The sequence below is a fragment of the Bos javanicus genome, chromosome 2, assembly GCF_032452875.1.
Source record: "Bos javanicus breed banteng chromosome 2, ARS-OSU_banteng_1.0, whole genome shotgun sequence".
Lineage (NCBI taxonomy): Eukaryota > Metazoa > Chordata > Mammalia > Artiodactyla > Bovidae > Bos > Bos javanicus.
This window is the reverse complement of record NC_083869.1, coordinates 63,015,222-63,036,576: the sequence shown is the minus strand read 5'-3', so window position 1 is coordinate 63,036,576 and position 21,355 is coordinate 63,015,222. Positions and strand designations below refer to the sequence as shown.

The following is a 21,355-nucleotide window of genomic DNA, read 5'->3' as shown; positions in this document are numbered from 1 at the left end:
CTGAGGAGGGGTTCCGCTGATGTGTGCCTCACTCTGCTGTATGTGGTTGCTCCTCAAGCCCTGGGGAGCTCCTCGAGGATACAGACCATATCTTTCAAGGATGCGGCTTTGACATCTCAGCACATGGCAAGCCACAGGCTTTGGGGAGAAATTCCAAGTAACTGTGGGCTGAGTTTGGAGGTAGATGCTGAGGATTTTGAAGCCTCTTTCCAAACCATAAGATGAGGTAATTGCCTTCCTTGTTCAGGAGGATGTGGTGAGTGTAAAATGTGACAATATGTGTACCAGCACTTTCAAAAGGCTGGTCATATATCTTGAGAGGTCACGATCATCCACCTTCATTTCCTGAATCACCCTTTTTCTGTTGTCACCATCCCTCTGAGATTGTCTTCACCATTTACTTCCACCCCGTTCTCTCCCACTTTCCTTCCTTCCTCGGGCAGAGAAAAGCATGAGTTAAAAACATCTATCTGCCTGGTTCCATATCTCTTGGTCTCTGTCACTTCCAAATGTATAGTTGAAATCCCATTGTGTCTCTCTCAATCTGTATACACATGTTAGGGCTGTCGGGGAGAATCTGTTTCCACGCTTGACAGGAACACCTCGCTCTGGATGTGTTTATGGCATCTTCTGTCACTTCTCCTGCAGTACATGTGCTCTTCCTGAGTTGTGAGCATTTTTGATAATAAAACTGTTCTCTTAGATTCAGCCTAATATTTGACCTCTTACTACTCTGATAAAACAACAGAGTTTTCACACCTAGATATCCTGCCTTTTTTCTAATACCTGGTTGACAGCACCACAGAATCAGTTCAGAGGTGATGTTTTCAGTGCGGGGCACTACTTGGGCTGGTTTTGACGGTGAGAAATGAAACTGGATCCTGAACAATAGTAAGAGCTGAGTTTCTTTGCTTGCATTAGCATCTTATTTTACATTTGCATTTTATATTAGTACCTTGCCCTTTCACCATTAAAAAAACAATTTGACAGGTGGGGGAGGGTGGGGAAAACAGCAGGAAGAACCTTCTAGTAACATATCTTGGCAGAATCCTGTCTCCTTTTTTGGAGGGGCCTCATGAGCAGTAAGCTAAATGCCCCTTGAAAAGTAGTCATGTTAAAAAGCAGAGACATTACTTTGCCGGCAAAGGTCCATCTAGCCAAAGCTATGGTTTTTCTGGTAGTCATGTATGGATTTGAGAGTTGCACCATAAAGGAAGCTGAGCACCAAAGAATTGATGCTTTTGAACTGTGGTGTTGGAAAAGACTCTTGAGAGTCCCTTGGACTGTAAGGAGATCCAACCAGTCCATCCTAAAGGAAATCAGTCATGAATATTCATTGGAAGGACTGATGCTGAAGCTGAAGCTCCAATACTTTGGCCACCCAATGCGAAGAACTGACTCATTTGAAAAGACCCTGATGCTGGGAAAGATCGAAGGCAGGAGGAGAAGGGAGTGACAGAGGATGAGATGGTTGGATGGTATCATGGACTTGATGGACATGAATTTGACCAAGCTCCAGGAGTTGGTGATGGACAGGGAAGCCTGGCATGCTGCAGTCCATGGGGTCACAAAGAGTCAGACGTGACTGAGTGACTGGAATGAACTGAGATTGGAGGCTCTTCCAGAGGTAGAAAAGTCTTCTGTTTCTATTAGAAAAATCTAATAAAAACATGATTCATTGGGTTTTTGTCCTCGTGATGGAAGCAAGATGGGGAACTGCCCTGTGAGGTGCTGAGACTCCTCAGGGCCTGGGGGGTAGTGGAGGGTCTTGTTCAGGTTACTTACTGGTGGTTGGATTCTGGGAGCATTTCAACCCCGTGCTCAGAAAAAAGGCTGGCACTTCCTGTGTCTCCCTTTCACAGATCCCACCTACCGCAGAGCCTTCAGCCACGAACTGCACTTCTGGAAGCTGCCATCTATTCAAACCCATCACTGTGTAACAAATAGCGAAAAAAGCCCTCCTAAGATCATGGAAATGCAGAGGAGCCCTGTTGGATTAGCTGACACACTGCTGCTTAGTTAGTTAAAGTCGCTTAGTCGTGTCTGACTCTTTGCGACCCCATGGACTGTAGCCCACCAGGCTCCTCTGTCCATGGGATTCTCCAGGTAAGAGTATTGGAGTGGGTTGCCATTTCCTTCTCCAGGGGATCTTCCCAACCCAGGGATCGAACCCAGGTCTCCCGCATTAGAGGCAGACGCTTTAACCTCTGAGCCACCAGGGAAGCCCCTGGTGGATTAGCTGACACACTGCTGCTTAGTAGAGAAATAAAAAACACTGAGGTCTCAGCTTAGTCTCCTTCTCCTTGATCCAAAGTGTCAGGTGTCTGTGTATGTGGCAGTGGGGGAGGTGGGGGTCAGGCAGAACATGTGAGTGTTCATTCAGTCCAGCAGCACTTGCTGAATGCCTGGTGATGGAGCAGAAAGACATAACCTTCCCACAATGTTCTCATGTCCTAGGAAAGGGGGTGGACAGATGCAAAAAAGAGAACAGGATTGCTCACTGCCATGGGAGGGCCAGGAGCTGAAGGGGCAGCCCTCAATCCTAACTCAGTCTTGATTGAACATAGGGATAGGGAGGAAGGATCTCAGCTTTCTTCAGGTGGGGATGGATGCTCCAACTCAGTTTTAAAGGAGGAAGGGTGTTAAGTGTGTGGAGGAAGGGCACACCTGGCAGGAGAGTACCTGCAGATGTCCTTTAAAACGTCAGTTCAGCAGGTCTTTGAATAAGCGAGGATCCTCTTTTGGGGGTTCTCTTAGCATAGCAAAAAGCAGGGTCTGAACCTGTTTTTGTAAATAAAGTTTTATTGGAACACAGCCACACACATCATTCCATTCCCCCTGTTGTGATGGCTACATCCCAGCGACCATGTGGCCTGCCCAGCCTTAAATATTTATTGTCTAGCCCTTTGCAGAAAAAGTTGGCATAACATAGTTTTTTTCCTTGAAACTCTTAGATGATGTGGACCCACACTGCCAGCAACCAGGCTTTGCCTGCACCCTTCATGGACCTGCTGGTTAATTTTATCACCTGGTGGTTTCTCTTTGCCCCACATTAGCATACCTCCACTTCTGGCTCCAAACGTCCAGAACTAGAATAATCCCTATTGTGTGTAACGTAAGAGAGGTACTGACCCCTAATGCATGCATGCATGATAAGTCGCTCTAGTCTTGTCTGACTCTTTGCAACTCTATGGACTGCAGCCCACCAAGCTCCTCTATCCATGGGATTCTCCAGGCAAGAATACTGGAGTGGGTTGCCATGCCCTTCTCCAGGGGATCTTCCCAACTCAGGGATTGAACCTGAGTCTCTTATGTCTCATGCGTTGGCAGGGGGCTTCTTTACCACTAGCACCACCTGGGAAACCTACTGACCTCTACGGATCCCTTAAATGTTCAGTTACCTGCAAACTTCAGCAGTTCTAGACTCTGCTTAGTTTCTCGGAACCTGTGCTGCCTCTTATTTGTTTGTTGAATGTGAGCAAAATTGGAATTAGTCATTGGAGCAGTAGTCATTGGAAAGTATCTTTCTTTTTTGGTAAGGCAGCCCATCTGTCTGAGGATACTGGAGCTGGCTGTCGCCGTGCGAGTGAGACAGAAGGGGAATTTTCGGGAGATCCACCATTCAAGCCTGCGGTTATTTTAAAAACAAAGAGAATTCATTTCCAGAAGCAGCTGTGCATTTGAAACACTGCTTTCCTGGATATAGTGATTGAAGGTTGTGTGGAATTATACAGCAAATGCCAACTCTTAAGCACCTGCCGTGGTCTCTGATACCAGCCGATAGGAGTGCCAACCAGGCTTTTTACAAATGTTAACTTATTTAATAAGACCTGCATGAAATAGAAGTGCAGCGATTCTGATTTTACAGATGGGAAAACAAAGACTCCAACAAGCTAAGTGTTTTTTATGTTATCAACTAACTGACAGCCTCCAACCTATGTATGATAAGGAAGATACTGATTTTACGCTCTAGTTATCCTTAGCAGGTAGAATGCTCATTGAAAAGGCTCAATCAGGAGGTCTGGGGTTTCTGTTTTAGACTCTCAGATGAACTGAATTTCAAGGAACAGGTACAACTAAAATTTCTCTTTGCACTGACTTCTGTTTTAGCCCTAGCAGCCATCAACATTGTTTAAATACCACTGTCAAATGACATTGTAGTTTGGGATCTAATGTCTGACCAGTACTTTGAATTGAAAATGGTCAGCAGTGAGAAATGGGGACATTTTCCAAGTGTGTCTGGAAAATATAGTTGGTCCCAGAAGAGAAGCATGTAGGTTTAGGAGTGTCCTAATTTCCAACTAAAATGATCATTCCTAAACAAAAGCCTGATCATAATTATCTTCTCCTTAAAATTTTCCAGTTCTCCACCAGCCATGCCCTTAGCACAGAGGCTGGAGTCTTCGTGGCCTTTCTGGTTTGGGTCCTGCCTGACTCTCAGTTGTTGTTGTTCAGTCGCTAAGTCATGTCCAACTCCGCGACCCCGTGAACTGCAGCACTCGGGGCTCCCCTGTCCTTCACTGTCTCCTGGAGTTTGCTCAGATTTCATGTCCATGGAGTAGGTGATGCTATCTAACCATCTCATCCTCTCCCTTCTCCTTTTGCCTTCAATCTTTCCCAGCATCAGGGTCTTTTCCAGTGAGTCAGCTCTTCGCATCTCAGTACCTCACCCTCATTCACTCTCATCAGATCAGGTCCTCCATGTGGACATTTCGCTGAACCACCGTCTTTACCGTGTCCCCCTACCTGGCTCACTCCTGCACCTTCACATCTCAGCCGAGATGTCTCTGGGTGCGGGAAGTCTTCTCTGATGCTTAGAGACTGGTATGGGCATCCTTCCCTGGCCCTCCCTAATATAAGGCCTTTAAGCTACTGTTCAGTTGTTGACCAGTTTGTCTGCTGTCCATCACTTAACTGTAAGCTTCTGGAGGGCATTCTTTTTAGTTTTGATTCTGTAGTTACAAGGAATAGGAGTCCACTTGAGCTTGCTGATAGAAAGGGAGTTATTGGGAGGAAAGATTGGAAGAATAAGGAGATCTTGGTGGAAATATAAGAACTGGATCTGTAAGAAGTTGTACCTTGCACAAGCATCTTGGGGCTTTCTGTTCCTCTGCACACCTTCACCTCTCTCTCTCCTGGGCTGCCTCAACTCAGGCACTTGTGTGTTTTGTTTTATTGAAGTATAGTTGATTTACAGTGTTATATTAGTTTCAGATATACAGGAAAATGATTTCTCTTTTATATATATATATATATTTTTTTTCATATTCCTTCCCCTTACAGGTTATTATAAAATAGTGAGTATATTTCCCTGTGCTGTAACAGTAAGACTTTATTTATTTTATATATAGTAGTATGTACCTGTTAATCCCAAACTCCTAAGTTATTCCTCCACTACGCCCCCCACTTTGCCCTGTAGTAACTGTAAGTTTGATTTCTGTATCTGTGAGTCTATTTCTGTTTTGTAAATAAGTTCATCTGTACCACTGTTTTCAGTTCCGTAAGTGACAAGCACACATGTTCATAAAGCTGCTCGTGGCCTCAGTTTGTCCTCGTGGCCCAGCCTCGCTTGACCCAGGGACCCTCCTAATCTCCTGGCTTCTTTTCCTGCGCCCCTCAGCCCCCGCCCACTTGTTTGTTTTCTCGGTTTCACAGTTGCAAGTTTCTAAGTATTCACTATGGTTGGCCTGACTCTTCCTTTCAGACTTGGCCTCACCCGTCACAGGTCTCCAACCACCCTGGAGACTGGCTGTGGTTGGGTCAAGTCCTCACTGCAGACCAGTCAGCATATCACCAGCTGGAGGGGTCAGAGCCAACGTGGCTCCCAGGATAGACCTCTCTTTTCTGTTTCTCTTTCTGCCCCGCACTTGCCATGAACTTGATGGTATCCTTTGTTCTTTTCCCTCTTTTTCAGATATCATTAATGGAGCTCAAGAAAAATGTGTATTGCCTCCTATGGATGGCTACCCCCATTGCGAGGGGAAAATCAAAGTAAGTCAAGAGTGATATCCATTTACCTCCTCCTCCTCGACCTGCACTGACAGCCCCTGGCTTCCCCTTCCCTCTCCTCTCCTCCCCAGCGATGCAGATGGGTGATCGAGTCCTCTTTAAGGAAGTCATGTAGGGGGTGTATCAGCCCTGCCAGTTTGGGGCTGTGGCCGTGACAACCGTTCCCTGCTTATGCCAGCTCCATGGGATTAGTCAACAGTGACTAACTGGTCAGACTGAAAGAGCTGGGGCATTGCAGGCACCTGCTGTGTCTGAAATTGCGTTTCCCTCTTTCCCATCCTCCAGCGGGTGATCCTTCAAGAGCCAAAGACAAGGGGCTTCCATGATTTAGTGTCCAGCTCCCTTCTCCCAAGTCCCCAGGCCTCAGCTGTGAGGTCTCCAGATTGTTATTTAAATGTCACATTTGCGTGTGCAGTTGAGTGCCCAGACGCTGTTGGCCACTCTGACTCTTAACGTTTGTTTGTTTGTTTTTCACTGCATTTATGTGGCCAAACCTTGGGGAGACCACTCCCTGCTCAGTAGCTTTCAGAGAAAAGTTTTCTGTTCAGACATCACTTAGGATGGCGAGACGAGCCCCAGAGCATTTTAAATGGCTCCCGTATGGGATTTAAGTGCACACTGTGCTCCTGCCTTGATTCCCGTGCTGTTTTCCAGGCTCCGTGCTGGGGCTGGTGCGACTGTAGGTCTCCGGGAGGGCACTCTCATGCCAGGGTCTATGAGGCACTTGCTCTTGAGAAAACATCCCTCCCCACCAGCGCTCCTGGGCTTTACTGCTGGAGGAATCTCACAGCCTCTAGGCAGACGTGCCCGCTCAGTGAATGGCTGCTCACCAGTGCTCTTCCTCCTCTGGTTGTTTCAGTGGATGAAAAATATGTGGCGCTCGGATCCCTGCTACGCAGAATACGGAGTGGATGGGTCCACCTGCTCTTTTTTTATTTACCTCAGTGAGGTGAGAGGCTTCTTGTGTCTTTCGGGGGGTGGAGTCGATGTGTGTGGTTGGTCTGTTCCGTAGCTAAGCCTGGAACTTGAAAAGCTTAAAAATGTATATTGTTTTTATGTCAACAGTTTATGATTTCCTTTTTCATTGCTCTCCTCTGTCCCCAAGTAGCATGATTTTTTTTCCCCCCTTGAGGAAAAAAATAGTCTGAGTTCACTAATTTTTTTTTTTACCAATTAAAAAAAATGTAATAAAATACACATAACAAAATGTACCAGCTTAATCGTAAAGCGTACAGTTCAGTGTCATTAAGTACATTCATGTTGCTGTGTGACCATCGCCACCATCCATCCATCTCCAGAACGCTTCATCTTGCCAACCTGAAACTGTTCCTATCAAACTGTGACTCCAGAGCCTCCTCCTTCTTCCAGCCTCAGCAACCACCATTCTGCTGTGTCTGCCTCAGATTCTGATTACTCCAAGTACTCCTATAAGTGAAATATGCAGTATTTGTCTTTTGCGATCTGCTGATCGCACTTAGTATAGTGTACTCAAGGTTCATCCATGTTATAGCAGGTGTCAGAATGCCCTTCCTTTTTGAGACTGAATAATATTCCATTATGTATACAGACTGCATATTGTTACCCATTCATCTGTCACTGGACACTTGGGTTGCCTCCATCTTCCATCAGTTGTGAATGGTACTGCGGTGAGCATGAGTGTACATATAACTCTTTGAGACCCTGATTTCAATTCTTTTGGGTATATATCCAGAAACAGAGTTGCTGGATCATATGGGAATTCTATTTTTAATGTTTTGAGGAACCACCAGACTCTTTTCCATAGCAGCTGTGCCATTTTACATTCCCACCAACAGTGCACCAGCTTCTAACTTCTCCACATTCTTACCAACACTTGTTATTTTCTATTTTTTCTTTTCTAATGGTCATGTGAATGGGTATGAGGGAGTATCTCACTCATTGTATCGCTGGTTGTATTTCCTTACTGATTAATGATGTTCAGCATCTTTTCATATGCTTCTTGGCTGAGTTTGCTATTTATTGTACTTACAGACTGAATTATTAACTTTCTCCCTTTTTTCCACCTTTTTATCTAAACTTCATTTTCATTTGTACCCTTGAATTTAAATAGAAGCTTGTTTTTTAAGAGTCATAGGGCATTTTTACAGACCACATGGAATCTGTTACGTGCTTCAGTGATTCATTTCACCTTTAGAAAGGTTGATGGAGTGGGGTGGGGTTAAGACTTTATTCAGAGCCAGCTACAGGAGAGAACTGAGCAGGGAATGAAAACTCCATTGGCTCTATCCCCCATCCCTTATGGGCAGTGGCAGTAGCCCTCAGAGCTTGTGGAACAGATGCTGGCTAATTTTCAAGGTTGTGCACTGGGCAGGCTCTTGGCTTCCATCTCCCTAGTTTTGGTACTGTTGTTGTTTATCCAGTACTTAATAACATCTCCCTGGTGATCCCGTGCAGAGAGGAGAATCCCTCAATTCTGAGGCTAAATGAAATGTTTTTGCCATACTTTTCCTTGTGGGGTTCAGGTGTCTCTCCTCTGTGGCCTAAGATGATGGGGGATGGAAGCCAAACCAGCATTGCTCTAGGGCATGTGGCCCTGGAATCTGTGGGATTTGTCCCTCTTGGCTTCCTCTGTAAGAGTCAGACCTTTTTTTTTTTTTTGGATGCGGTTGCTCCATGGCCACCCCAGGGCCATCATGGGAACCGTCAGAGTAAATGATAGTTAAAATACCTCTTGGAAATGAAAAAGCTCTGAGACTTGGGTGTGTGATGTACCTTACTAGCAGGCTGCTGACAAGTTGATTCTGTAGTGTGTACTTGAGTGCGTTTCACGCTTGGGTGGCCTGGGGCCCGCCTCCTCACTTTCTTCTCCAGAGGAATAAGGCCTGGGGCTATGGGTGAACCTTCACTCCAGTGAGAAGTCAGCTAAAGGCACCTTTCCTGCCCTAAGGAAAAGTCCCTCATTTAGTTCAATTTTCAAAAAATTTTTTCCCATTTCCATTTGATAGAATTTAGCCACAGTCTAACTGGGCTCCCTGATTGACAAACTGAGCTAATTTCATGCCTCCCTAACCGTTTGCATCTTGGGGAGGACTGCTGAAGTGAAGAGAGAGGAAGAGGATTTGAGGTGCCCGCTCCAGCCTGGGTCTTCATTTCCTGAGCCAGAGCTGGGGAGGTGCGGGAGAATTCAGATGAAGAGGACCGCGATTACATATGACCTGGTTCCCTTCCTTTGAAACAGCCACCCTACCACTACCAGAAGGGAAGGAAGGATGTAGCTAAGATGAGAGAAGAGGGAACCTCTGTGGAGGTAAATTGAGAGGAGTGTGGGATAGACTGGGCTGTATAAACATGTGATAGATCATGTAGACTTGACGTTGGAGCCTGGGTGTCTTGTTTCAGAACCTTTAACCTTTTTTTTTCTCCTTCCTGGACATGGAATGGTGCTTCGTTTGCCTATTCTGCCTATTCTACTCTTTTCTTATGCAAATGATCAGACTTTTCTTTTTGTTCCACTGAACTCAGTTCAGTGAGCACTTACTGAACATCTGTTATGTTCATTGATTGTCAACAGTTACTGAGAATTCATTTGCTTGGCACCATGCTATGCATTCATTATCTTTAAAGTCTAATAGAAGAGAAAGCATGGATACAGGTAAATTGAGCCAGGAAGGGGTCCTGGGAAACAACTAGGAACTTCTTCAAAATTTTAATGTGAAAATTATCTTGAAACTCGGGCACTCAAAGAAAATATTTTTTCTTTTTTCGAAGCGTCTTAATAGATACCCTGTAAGAGAAGAAAATGTAATCAATATGAGCCTTTCAATAGTACTGTCTTAGAGCCTCACACTTGACTTCAGCTTCTGTTTTTGATGCTTGCTAAACTCTGTGCTCTTGGAAAAGTTGCTCTCTTTGTGCCTCAGATTCTTCCTTTATAATATAAAAGTTTTAATTTTGTTTTTAAAGAATCTACCTTGTGGATTCCTGAGTCTATATGGGACCATGCTTAGAGTAGAGCCTGATAAATGATAATTATTTTAACTGATGCTTTCATAGTAAGTTTTTTTTTTTTTTTTACTTTACTTTCGAGGAGGGTATTTAGTTTTTTTATTGAACTATGGCTGATTTACAATGTTGTCTTAGTTTCAGGTCTATGTGTGTGTATATATATAAAATATATATATATATATATATATATATATATATATATTCTTTTTCAAATTCTTTTCCCAAATACGTGCTAAGTTGCTTCAGTTGTGACCGACTCTTTGCGACCCTATGGACTGTAGCCCGCCAGGCTCCTCTGTCCATGGGATACTCCAGGCAAGAGTACTGGAGTTGTTTGCCATGCCCTCCTCCAGGGGATCTTCCCAACCCAGGGATCGAACTTGCATCTCTTCTGTCTCCTGCACTGGCAGGTGGTTTCTTTACCACTAGCGCCAGCTGGGAAGCCCCCTTTTCCTATATAATTACAAAATGTTGAGTATAATTCTCTGTGATATATAGTAGGTCCTTGTGGCTTATCTATTTTATATATAAAATAGTGTGTGTGTGTTCCTCCAAAATTCCTAATTTATCCCTCCCCCACACACACCTTTCCCCTTTGGTAACCATAAGTTTGTTTTCTATGTCTGTGCACGATAGATTTTTGATGTTGCCATTATTTGAGTACAGTTGTGGAGTGTCATATAGCCCGGGACATTTTCTGTTGGGACCTTGATTTCCTTTTAGAATTAGAATGAATTTCTGGTTCTCATTCACCAATCTCATTTAATTCTAGATCCCTAGACTTCTAGTCGGAGAAGGAAATGGCAACCCACTCCAGTGTTCTTGCCTGGAGAATCCCAGGGACGGGGGAGCCTGGTGGGCTGCCGTCATGGGGTGGCACGGAGTCGGACACAACTGAAGCAACTTAGCAGCAGACTTCTAGTAATATAGAAGAATATAGTTCTCCTTGGCTTCCTTTCTCAGGATGTGATGCTTGTTCACATTAAAATCATGAACTGGATGTGTGTAGCTGCAGTGCACTCCTGCCATTGTTAAAATAAAATTATTAGAGATGATTCCTAAACCCTGTTAATTCTGTTCTAGTAGTCTATAAATCCTGGACAACATCTATGGCTTTGTGGTGCTGTTTTTGTCTATTTTTTTTCCTCTTTCTTCACACTTTCCTTCTTTTGTTACTTCATTTAACCTGTATCGTATGCCAGCTTACTCTTGCAGTTGGGAAGGTGATTGACAGACATCTTCATTTGATTTTTTTCACTTCATCAGTGAATACACTGGTGACTTTGATTCTTTTCTTAATCCTTATTGAAGAGCAGGAGATGAGATGATTAGCATCACCGACTCAATGGACATGAATCTGAGCAAACTCTGGGAGGTAGTGAAGAGCAGGGGAACCTGGTGTGTTGCAGTCCATGGGGTTGCAAAGAGTCAGACTTGACTTAGGGACTGAACAACAACAAAAATTGAAGAAGAGCCAGTTCTTGTTTCCATGTACGTTTAACTTCAGAGCTTTGACAAATATGAAAGAGGACATGAAGTAAAATATCTCCCATAGTCAGTCACTAGTTGAATTGAGGCATTTAGATTCAGACCAGTCTTAGAAGACGGCACTTTTCCTGCATTTTTCTTCCCCTGAAACTTCTACTCTTCCCCTCACCAACTAGTAGTCTACCAGCCTCTACGGGGACTCTCAGAAGGTAAAGCCATCAGTGTTTACCCTTCGTCATCCCCACAGATGCTTGTACTGTGTCTGACGCTGTGTTAGGGCCTGGGTGTGGTGCTAAAAGTCTCAGCATTGCCCTTCCCGGGTGGCAGGCAGAAAGAAGAATGAAGCATGAGTGAGCCTGTGTGTCCCGGACACCTCCAACGCACAGTGCAGTTCCAACCTCTCCCCAGCTCTGAGAGCTGCATCTTAGAGGCTCCGAGAGGTTTAGTTGCTTAGTCCCTCTGCACTCACCATTACTGTTGCCCTTTCACATCGAATGAAAGCTGAGCTCAAATGAAGTCATTTGTCATCGTTGCCTTTGCGTTCAGTTCTATTCTCAAATCCACCTGTGTTTGACATACAGCTCTAAGTTAGCTGGTTTCCATTAATCAGTCTTCATTGCTAGTTTTCAAATACTCATAATTTTAATGATTTACTAGCCCCCTCCCCCACCAAAACAGCACCAATTCTCCTGAAGATACAACTCATGAAAACCAAGTACTCAGGTGGGAGCAAATGAATGATTCGTGTCCGTTAACCAGCTTGCATTTCCAGATCATCGGGCAGTTCATTTTCTGTATCTGTTTTTGTGAGCCACGTAACTACTCCCGTTAGAGACAAGAGCCTATCAAGTAATTACTCTGAATGTCATTGTTTCAGGTATTATTAACTTAGCCCTCCGCAGAGCCTTTTACTGCTATCAGCTTTTACACAATTGAGAATAAATGTCTTTACCCCTATTGATATTATATTGATAGATGGTGCTGATATATTTGATGCCCACACGTTCTTGCTGTCTACACAATTATTATAGCAACTAGCAACCATCACACCCTGCCAGACTTCTTAATTTGTTTGTACTATTTTTTTAAGGACTTATGTTGCCATTCAATTGCTCAGTGATTGATTGCTAGATCTTAGGATGTGTACAAGCTGTTGCTTCAAATGCCATTTGGACTGGTTGAGTGAGTGACTGTATGTGTCTGTGTGTGTGTCTGTGTCTGTGTGCACACCCACCGGTATGTGTGAGTCCCTCATAAAGGAAGAAAAGAAGCAATTTCATGCCTTACTCATCAGTCTGTTTCTTATGTTTCAGAAAAAAACAGACATAAAGCTCTCTGTGTCTTCCTGTTCTCCCTTGGCAATATGTAAAACTAATATTGGCTGAGCGTGCTATTAACCTTGAGTTTAAATTCAGCGTACTTAATCCGTTGATTAATGCCAAGATTAATGCCCAACAGCAAAGGTTGAAAGCTTAAATGTTTGTGAATGTGAGCATGAAATGAAATCCTAATAACCAGTACAATGATTTGGATTTATGGACTATGTTGGCTGCTAAAGATATCTTGGAAATGGTGTCTCACAGACTAATTTGTCAAAGTGGGCCGTGGTAAAGAATAGACTGTTCAGGTTGCAGGAGAAAACCTGAATGAGAAAATATAACTAACATCTTGGGACAGGTCAGGGAGTACTTTAAAAATACCACTAGACTGTTGCCTGAGATTACCCACACACACCTTTTAAATGTTTAGCCATTTGACACAGGAAATTCTCTTTCTGTGAGATAATATATTTTGGCAACACAGGAGGTGGCAGAGATTTATGATCTTGTTCTTTTCAGTTCTTGAATTCAGCCTTTATTTTATCTTCTTTATCTGTGTGTTTTTTGTGGCTTTTATTACCTGAATTCTAAGACATCTTTAGAAACCACTTTTTTAAAACAATCCTGATTTTACCAAACAGTATTTGTCGTCAGCTTAAATGATCTCTCAATTTCCCTCAACCTCTACCTCCTTCTGAGTTCGTTCTTTTATGACCACTCCTGTTTGTCAGTTTCACATACTCAACATTTAGTTTTATATCTTTTTTGTTTCTCTTTTAAAATTATTATTATTTTCCAAAACTACAACATTTAGATTGAGATTTCTTACTCTGACCTCCACCTTCCAGAAATTAAAAGGGACTTGCCAAACCCCAAACCATTACCTGTTTGCTCTTTAGAAACATGTGGCAGATGGGGGCTTTGATGCAGTCATCTCCAATTTGTGTTTTTACAAACTTTTAAACATTGTCTCTGATCATTCATATTATATACCAGTAAGACATTTGTAAAGTTTTATGTTTTAAACTTTTTTTAATGTGGAAAATGTCAAACCTATGTAAAAGAAACAGATATTAGGAAATTCTGTATGTCTGGGACACAGATTCAATAAGTGTCAGTTTGTGGCCAATCTCATTCATTGACACTTCTCCCAGATAGTTATTTTGAAGCAAATCCCCCAAATCCCATCATCTGTGAATGTTTCACCACATACCTTTAAAAGAGGCTCTTTTTTAAAACTACTAAAACTGTTCCGTATTTTTAAAATCACAGAATTCCATAATATCTTCGAATATCAGATTACTATTCACATTTTGTAGACCATTTTGTAACCTGAAGTTTATTATTTGAATGGAGTTTCAAGCAATAACCATAAATTACAACTGTTGGTGCCCCTTGTAATTTTTCACTGACAAAACTTTACTTGCCTTAGAAGCTGTTGTTGTACTCTGTACTCTTAGAAGAGTTTGTTGTACTCTGAGTTTTTATGACTGTATCCCCATGTTGTTGGATAACCTACTTCCCCAACCCTGTATTTCCTGTAAATTGATAGTAGATCTGAGGCTTGATCAGAGTCAGGCTTAATATTTTTTTCAAAATTGTTTCATGGATGATATTAAATGTGCAGGAGACACATAAATGCCTAGCTTTTTCTCTTTTTGTGATATCAGCAGCCATCGATAATTACTGCCTGGATTCATCAGGATTCGTTCGTAATATATCAGGAATACTCTATATAGAGAAATGAGTCCTCATCTGGTATTTGGTTACCCTGAGGAACAGTTCATAAAGGAAACCTTGATTTCTCTGTTGATTTCCTGCCATCTTCCACTGGTGACCAGTAGTTTGGTTGGTTGCTTGTTTTAATGCTTGTTGTTTCAATCAGCACCTTGTTTCAATCAAGGCTTTGAATGAACTATATTTGATATGTTTGATCCATTCCAATTATTTTCTTTCTAGTTCTCATATTACTCCTTCTTTGACCAGTGGGAGCCAATGCATATTGTCTTCTGAGGCCTTTTGACATAACCCTGGGTGTTTTCTGTAAGTCCCCTTGGTTCCTCTTACTGGGAAATAAGACAATCCATAGTCTGGGTACAAGGGAAATTCATTGCTACTAGGATTTTCTGGATGCTGGGCATATGACAGCGAGCCAAAAGGCAAACACTTCTTAAGGTTATGTTTTATAGGAGGGGACGGGCAACAAAAAGTAAAATATATATCTTTTAGATTACAGTAGAGCTGTGGAGAGAAATAAAACAGATGGAACTCAAAATGCTCATGAGGAGTGATGGTGTCGGTTTTAGATAGCATGTTCAGAAAATGCCCTAGTGAAAAAATGGGAGGAGGACGTGTGAGCACCATATTGAAGGAAGTGAGAAAGGAAGAGGTTCAGAAGTCTGATACAGGTATTTAACAGGTTTGGGGAACAGTCAGTGCGAAGGTCTTGGGGTGACCATCAACATCCAGCATTAAGAAAAGGTATATGAAAAGTCATCTCCAGAGAGATTTTTGTCTGTTTTGTTTACAGGAATAATAGTGCCTGACACACATATTTATTGAATGAATGACTATTTAAAGCATTTTTTGAAGTAGTTGATAGCTTTTTTGTCTCTTTGTTCTAAGTGGGTGACTTCACCAGCTATCAACTTTCTAATCTTGAAGAATTGCTTTTGTAAAATTGTAAGATTAAATTCTGCTAAAAACATTAAGTTTGAGACATGAAGCAAGGGCATTTTGAGCACTTATTAGCAGTTTTAATATAATGCTCTTTAATACTTTATCTATAGGGGAATGCAGAGGATCAGGTTAGACTGTTAGATGGAATTAGCCAATTATATTAGAAGGCACAGTTTTCTGGCCCAGCTTTTATTCTTATTGTCACTCAGCATTATTTGCCTAAATGTATGCTTCAGGCAAAATCGCGTACTACTGCAAAAGAAGAGCTGTTTTGCATGTGTGTGTGTTCAGTCGCTTCAGTCCTGTGTGTTCTTTGCCACCCTATGGACTGTAGCCCGCCAGGCTCCTCTGTCCAGGCAAGAATACTTGAGTGTGTTGCCATGCTGTTCTCCAGAGGATCTTCCCGACCCAGGGATCAAACCTGCGTCTCTTCCATCTACCTGCATTGGCAGGTGGGTTCATTACTACCAGCGCCACCTGGGAAGCCCTTTCTTATTGTCACTCAGCGTTATTTGCCTGGATCTACACTTAAGGCTAAATTGCACACTGCCACAAAAGAGGAGCTCTGTCCTTGGTGGCTGGAATGTGACCACTTTTATCAGCTGGGTGACTGTGGCTCTAGTGTCCTCAGTGTGAATGCAGGCCCAGAGGGGCCGAGTTTGCCTGTGTGCAGTGTAAGAAGCATCTCTCTATTATCTGAATAGTTCATGACAGAAGAAGAATTTGTTGCCTCTCCTGTTTAAAGGAAATTGACAGGTCTCTTCCCACAGAGATTTGGGATGAATTTTTGAAACTCAGGAGAAGGCAATGGCACCCCACTCCAGTACTCTTGCCTGGAAAATCCCATGGATGGAGGAGCCTGGTGGGCTGCAGTCCATGGGGTTGCAAAGAGTCGGACACTTTCACTTTTCACTTTCATGCATTGGAGAAGGAAATGGCAACCCACTCCAGTGTTCTTGCCTGGAGAATCCCAGAGTCGGGGGAGCCTGGTGGGCTGCTGTCAGTGGGGTCACACAGAGTCGGACACGACTGAAGTGACTTAGCAGCAGCAGCAGCAGTTTGAAACTCTGACATCCTCTCATTAGAACCCCACTGGTTTGGGGTGTGTTGAAAACTCACAGCAGTTTCTCTTGAAGTCCTATCCTTCCCTAATATCCTGAGTAGTCCTATCTCAGGTCTTCCCAGCCCTCGGCTCTCTTGCACATGATTGATTCCATACTTTCTGTTTCTGATATTCCTGCCTTCCCCCGCGTGGTCGGGGGCAGCACTGCATATTGCAGAAAATTCATGGATAGCTTGGGAGTTGGGGTTTGATATGTATACACTGCTATGTTTAAAATGCCTTTCCATGAAAAAAAAAAAAAATGTCTGTCTGGATTCAGCTCCTACCTGTGTGGCCTAGAACATTTCCTCAAGGTAAAGCCTGCCATGCTTGCCTCAGGGTGTTGTTGAAAGATTCTAATACAATGATGAACATACATTGTGCCACTTAAAAGGAAAAGAGTATCCTTATAATGAATATCTATAGCACTCAAGTCACCCATTTTTTCATTCAGTATGTAACAAGTAATGATTGAGGACCTGTTGTGTGCCAGGCCCTGTTCTCCGGATTGAGGAAAGAGCACTGAGCAGGCCAACTGAAGTCCTTAAGGAGCTTACATTCGTTGGGGCAGCAGACAGTAGCCATCCCGTAGGTCAGATAATTTCTGCATGTGGTTTTTGTGCCAAGGAAAAGCAGAGTAAGGAGGTAGAGTGGCCAGGTAAGCAGATCATGGAAGGCTTCTCAGGAAAAGTTGGAGCATAGTGTGTAGGAGGGAAGAGAGGGAGGCATGCGCGCTCTGAGAGGAAGAGTGTTTCAGGTAGAAAGAGCGTGGATGCCGAAGCCTGAGGTGTGGGGTTACCAGGTAAAATACAGGATGACTAATGATCATGAATTTCAGGTAGAGTGTTTTATTTATTGAACTGTGAGTATGTGATAAATGGCGGTTCCCTGGTGGCTTAGATGATAAAAAAAAATTGCCCACGATACGGGAGACCCAGGTTTGATCCCTGGGTCGGAAAGATGCCCTGGAGAAGGGACTGGCTACCCACTCCAGTATCCTTGCCTGGAGAATTCCATGGACAGAGGAGTCTGGTGGGCTATAGTCCACAGGGTCACAAAGAGTCAGACACTAAGTGACTACACTTTCACTTTCACATATGACAAATACTGCATGCCACTTACTCAAGAGAAAAATCATCCTTTGTCTGAAATTCGAATTTAACTGAGCATCTTTTCCCCTCTTCTCACAAGTCCGGCAACCCTCCAGAGGCAGGAATGAACCTGGCGGGTGTTTGGATATGGAAGGAGGTTCTTGTTTGCAGGGCAGGAGGGTAAATTCTGGGTTTTATTCTAAGGGTAAGGAGAAGCCCCTGGAGGGTCTGAGTTACTGTAGGATGTAATCCAGTTTAGGCTTTGAAATGATCACCTCTGCTGCACAGAACAGACAGCAGGGAAGAAGGCTGCAGGCAGCAAGTTGTCATCACTGTCATGGCCTTTCCAGCAGCCCCCGCATTGGGAGTGGAGTGAACCCTTTCTGAAGGATTTTGTGGAGAAGATCTAGGCAGTCCTACTCTGATATTGGAGGCTGGACTGTGCTTGTGGGACTGCAGGAACCACATGTCTGGTTTCGCTGCTAAGTGCCGGCCCTGGACAGGACAGATGGCACTTCCATCCCCAGCCATGGGGCCGCCCTGCACCCGTGTCTTCATCTGTCATGATGGGCGACCTTGCCCATGTGATTACGTGGAAACCAGAGGACACAATGTGAGTGAAGTGCTTTTCCTAGCGCTTGGCTCTTGGTGCACTGTCGTTTTTCTTGTTCTTCTCTGTCATCTACCTGTTTCCCCAGGCACAGCCTTTCCTAACAAGCCACTTGGCCAAAATATTCATCAGCTCAGGTATTTGATGGAGAGGATGGGGCCAGGTAGTGGAAACGCTCACATGTGGAGACATCTTTTACCATGTGCATTTCCTTTTTGAATTTTTAGAAAAGGAGAGTAGGCCTGGGAGGAGCATGGAGTGGGGTAAAGAGATCTTTCTTTTAAATTTTTTTTTAAAGCATGTTCTTTAATGAGTACATTAGATAGGTTATCAGTACAACAAATATGTGTATGCATATACATGTGTGTATCATCAGTTTATCTAATGAATGTAATCAATTGTGTCATTTTGATAGGTAACCCACATGGTGGTGTCTCTATATTTTTTAGGTCTCATAGATAATAGAATTGTTATAGAGTACCTAAGCCGGCACCTTTATGTTGTAGATGAGAAAACTTGAAAGTCAGATGGTTTAAGGTTATACCCCTAGATGTTTGTGGAGTTGGACATATATTCTATTTTGGTGGATTCCAGATTCAGCAGCCCTCTTGTCCCTGCCCTTTAAAGTGTCTCTGACACTTCATGTCCTGGTTCAGGGAGGGGATCTCAGTCATCACCCAGCCCTGCCACTCACTAGTGAGTGAAAAGTGAAAGTGAAGTCGCTCAGCCGTCTCCGACTCTTTGTGACCCCATGGACTGTAGCCTACCTAGCCTACCAGGCTCCTCCATCCATGGAATTTCCCAGGCAAGAGTACTGGAGTGGGTTGCCATTTCCTTCTCCAGAGGATCTTCCCGACCCATGGATCCAACCTGGGTCTCTCGCATTGTCGGCAAACTCTTTTACCATCTGAGCCACCAGGGAAGTCACTGGTGAGTGGACCTCTGCAAGTTCTCAGCACCTTCAAGTCTTGCTTTCCTCACGTGTAATCTGGGCATGGTACCCACCTTGTAGGGCACTTCAGGGGATTATATGATGGGATGCAGTCAAGTTTGTTTTTTTCCCAGATGCACTGAACTGTAAACCTTCAGTCAATGATTGTATGCTTATATAATGTAATGCCTTTAAAAATTACTCAATAAATGTTCTTTGTAAAAAAAAAAAAAATATGAAAATTTACATAAAGAAGAGAATCCTAAGCGTCCAAGACATCAACCTCTAGAGGTAATCTTAGACTTTTCTTACGCATTTTGCGTATTTACTTTTTGACCACACTTAACTCTTGGAAAAATATGGATGAAATTCGGTATGTCAGTGATTCATTAAAAGCAAAACCCTTCACATTATCCATAAGAGCAGAGGCCATATCAGAGCCTGATTATTATTTTTTCCAAAAGAACAGAATATTACTGCAGAGATTAAGTCTAGTTCTGCAGACGTACACGTAGATATACATTAAATCTCCTACTCATTCTTGCTGTAATTTTATTATTTCTTTTCCCTCTTTAAAATCCAATTCGAGCTGTAGGCATCTCTGTTGGTAGTTTCTCTTTTCTTAAATGTAAGAATTGTCCATCTGAAAGAGCTTGAAAGTAAGTATGACCTACCTGATGTCTTTTTAGAAACTTTGCTTTGATTTACGTTCTACGTTGATGAAGCTGCAAAACCTTCTCTCGGATCAAAGAAGTTTAAATCATTGGAAGGGGGAATGTCAAAAATAAAACTGGTTAATTTTAGATCTCCTTGCTCAAGAAAAGTGATTCTTTGTGCCCTCTCTCTGGGAGATGCCTTCCTGTTCCAAAGGTCTAGCCTGGCTGGTCTTTTCTGGTTCTATTTCCTCTTCATGCCACTACTACTAAGTCGCGTCAGTCATGCCCCACTCTGCGCGACCCCATAGACGGCAGCCCATCAGGCTCCACTGTCCCTGGGATTCTCCAGGCAAGAACACTGGAGTGGGTTGCCATTTCCTTCTCCAATGCATGAAAGTGAAAAGTGAAAGTGAAGTCGCTCAGTCATCTCTGACTCTTCACGACCCCATGGACTGCAGCCCACCAGGCTCCTCTGTCCATGGGATTTTCCAGGCAAGAGTACTGGAGTGGGTTGCCATTGCCTTCTTCTTTTTCCTCTTCATATATATATTTTTTTAATTGAAGGATAATTGCTTTACAGAATTTTGTTATTAACATGAATCAGCCATAGGTATACATATATCCCCTCCCTTTTGAACCTCCCTCCCATCTCCGACCCCATTCCACCGCTCTAGACTGATACAGAGCCCCTGTTTGAGTTTCCTGAGCCATACACCAAATTCCCGTTGGCTATTATTGCATATAGTAATGTAAATTGCCTTGTTACTCTTTCCATACATCTCACCCTCTCCTCCCTTGCCTCTTTATTTCGTAGCCTTGGGCTAGTGCACTAAAAAGATTAGTTCCGTAGAAGTTTCACCTTCAAATCAAAGGTTATTATAGTCATGGTTCTGCTCCTCTATTGATTGTTGCATGGGTGTTGCCATGAACTCAGATGATTTTCAGTTCTTAGACTCACTACAGTGATTTGTGGGAGATTTTAAGGCTGCCCAGTCCCTTCCCTGGCAGAGGGCTTGACAGAGGACTTGCCAGCTTGCAGGAGCTGGGTAGAGGTGGGGGTAGGCAGTGGGAGGGTCCAGCACCACAGATCTTATCCCAGAGAGAGCTCTAAGTTTGCAGTTGGAAAATTGTAGCCAAGCCAGTAGGTGACCACAGGCAGAAATAGGGCCCTAGGGTTCTGAGAGCCAGAAGAACACTAAGATGATGAGAATGAGTTGAAGTAGAAGATCAGGAAGACAGGGGCCTCTCCCTGGGGTCCAACTTTCTTAGATAGAATCATATGCTGGGTGGTTAGACTCATATAGGGAGCCAGGGTAGATTGGACAAAACAGTTAGGGATGAGAAAGTTGAATTACGATCCCTGAACAAGATTTTCCCTGTGTTGTCAATGATGTTCTTATTTAGGAAAATGTTGCTCATTTGAGGGCTGTTTTGTTTCAATACGTGGAGTTACTGCCAGTGCTGGCTTTCTTCCAGTCCTGGTAAT

General features: G+C 43.4%; 1 protein-coding gene across 7 annotated transcripts in view; it reads left to right on the top strand.

The window, feature by feature from the left end:
• Positions 1 to 21,355, top strand: part of MGAT5 (alpha-1,6-mannosylglycoprotein 6-beta-N-acetylglucosaminyltransferase) — a 398,273-nt gene that overhangs the window by 216,788 nt on the left and 160,130 nt on the right. For 6 of the 7 annotated variants that reach the window (XM_061439539.1, XM_061439514.1, XM_061439503.1 and 3 more), the window contains 2 exons: positions 5,915 to 5,991; positions 6,869 to 6,958. In XM_061439539.1, the coding sequence (XP_061295523.1) occupies positions 5,915 to 5,991; positions 6,869 to 6,958 (167 nt within the window). The remainder of the gene's footprint in view (positions 1 to 5,914; positions 5,992 to 6,868; positions 6,959 to 21,355) is intronic. The other variant, XM_061439540.1, reaches the window with a different exon arrangement.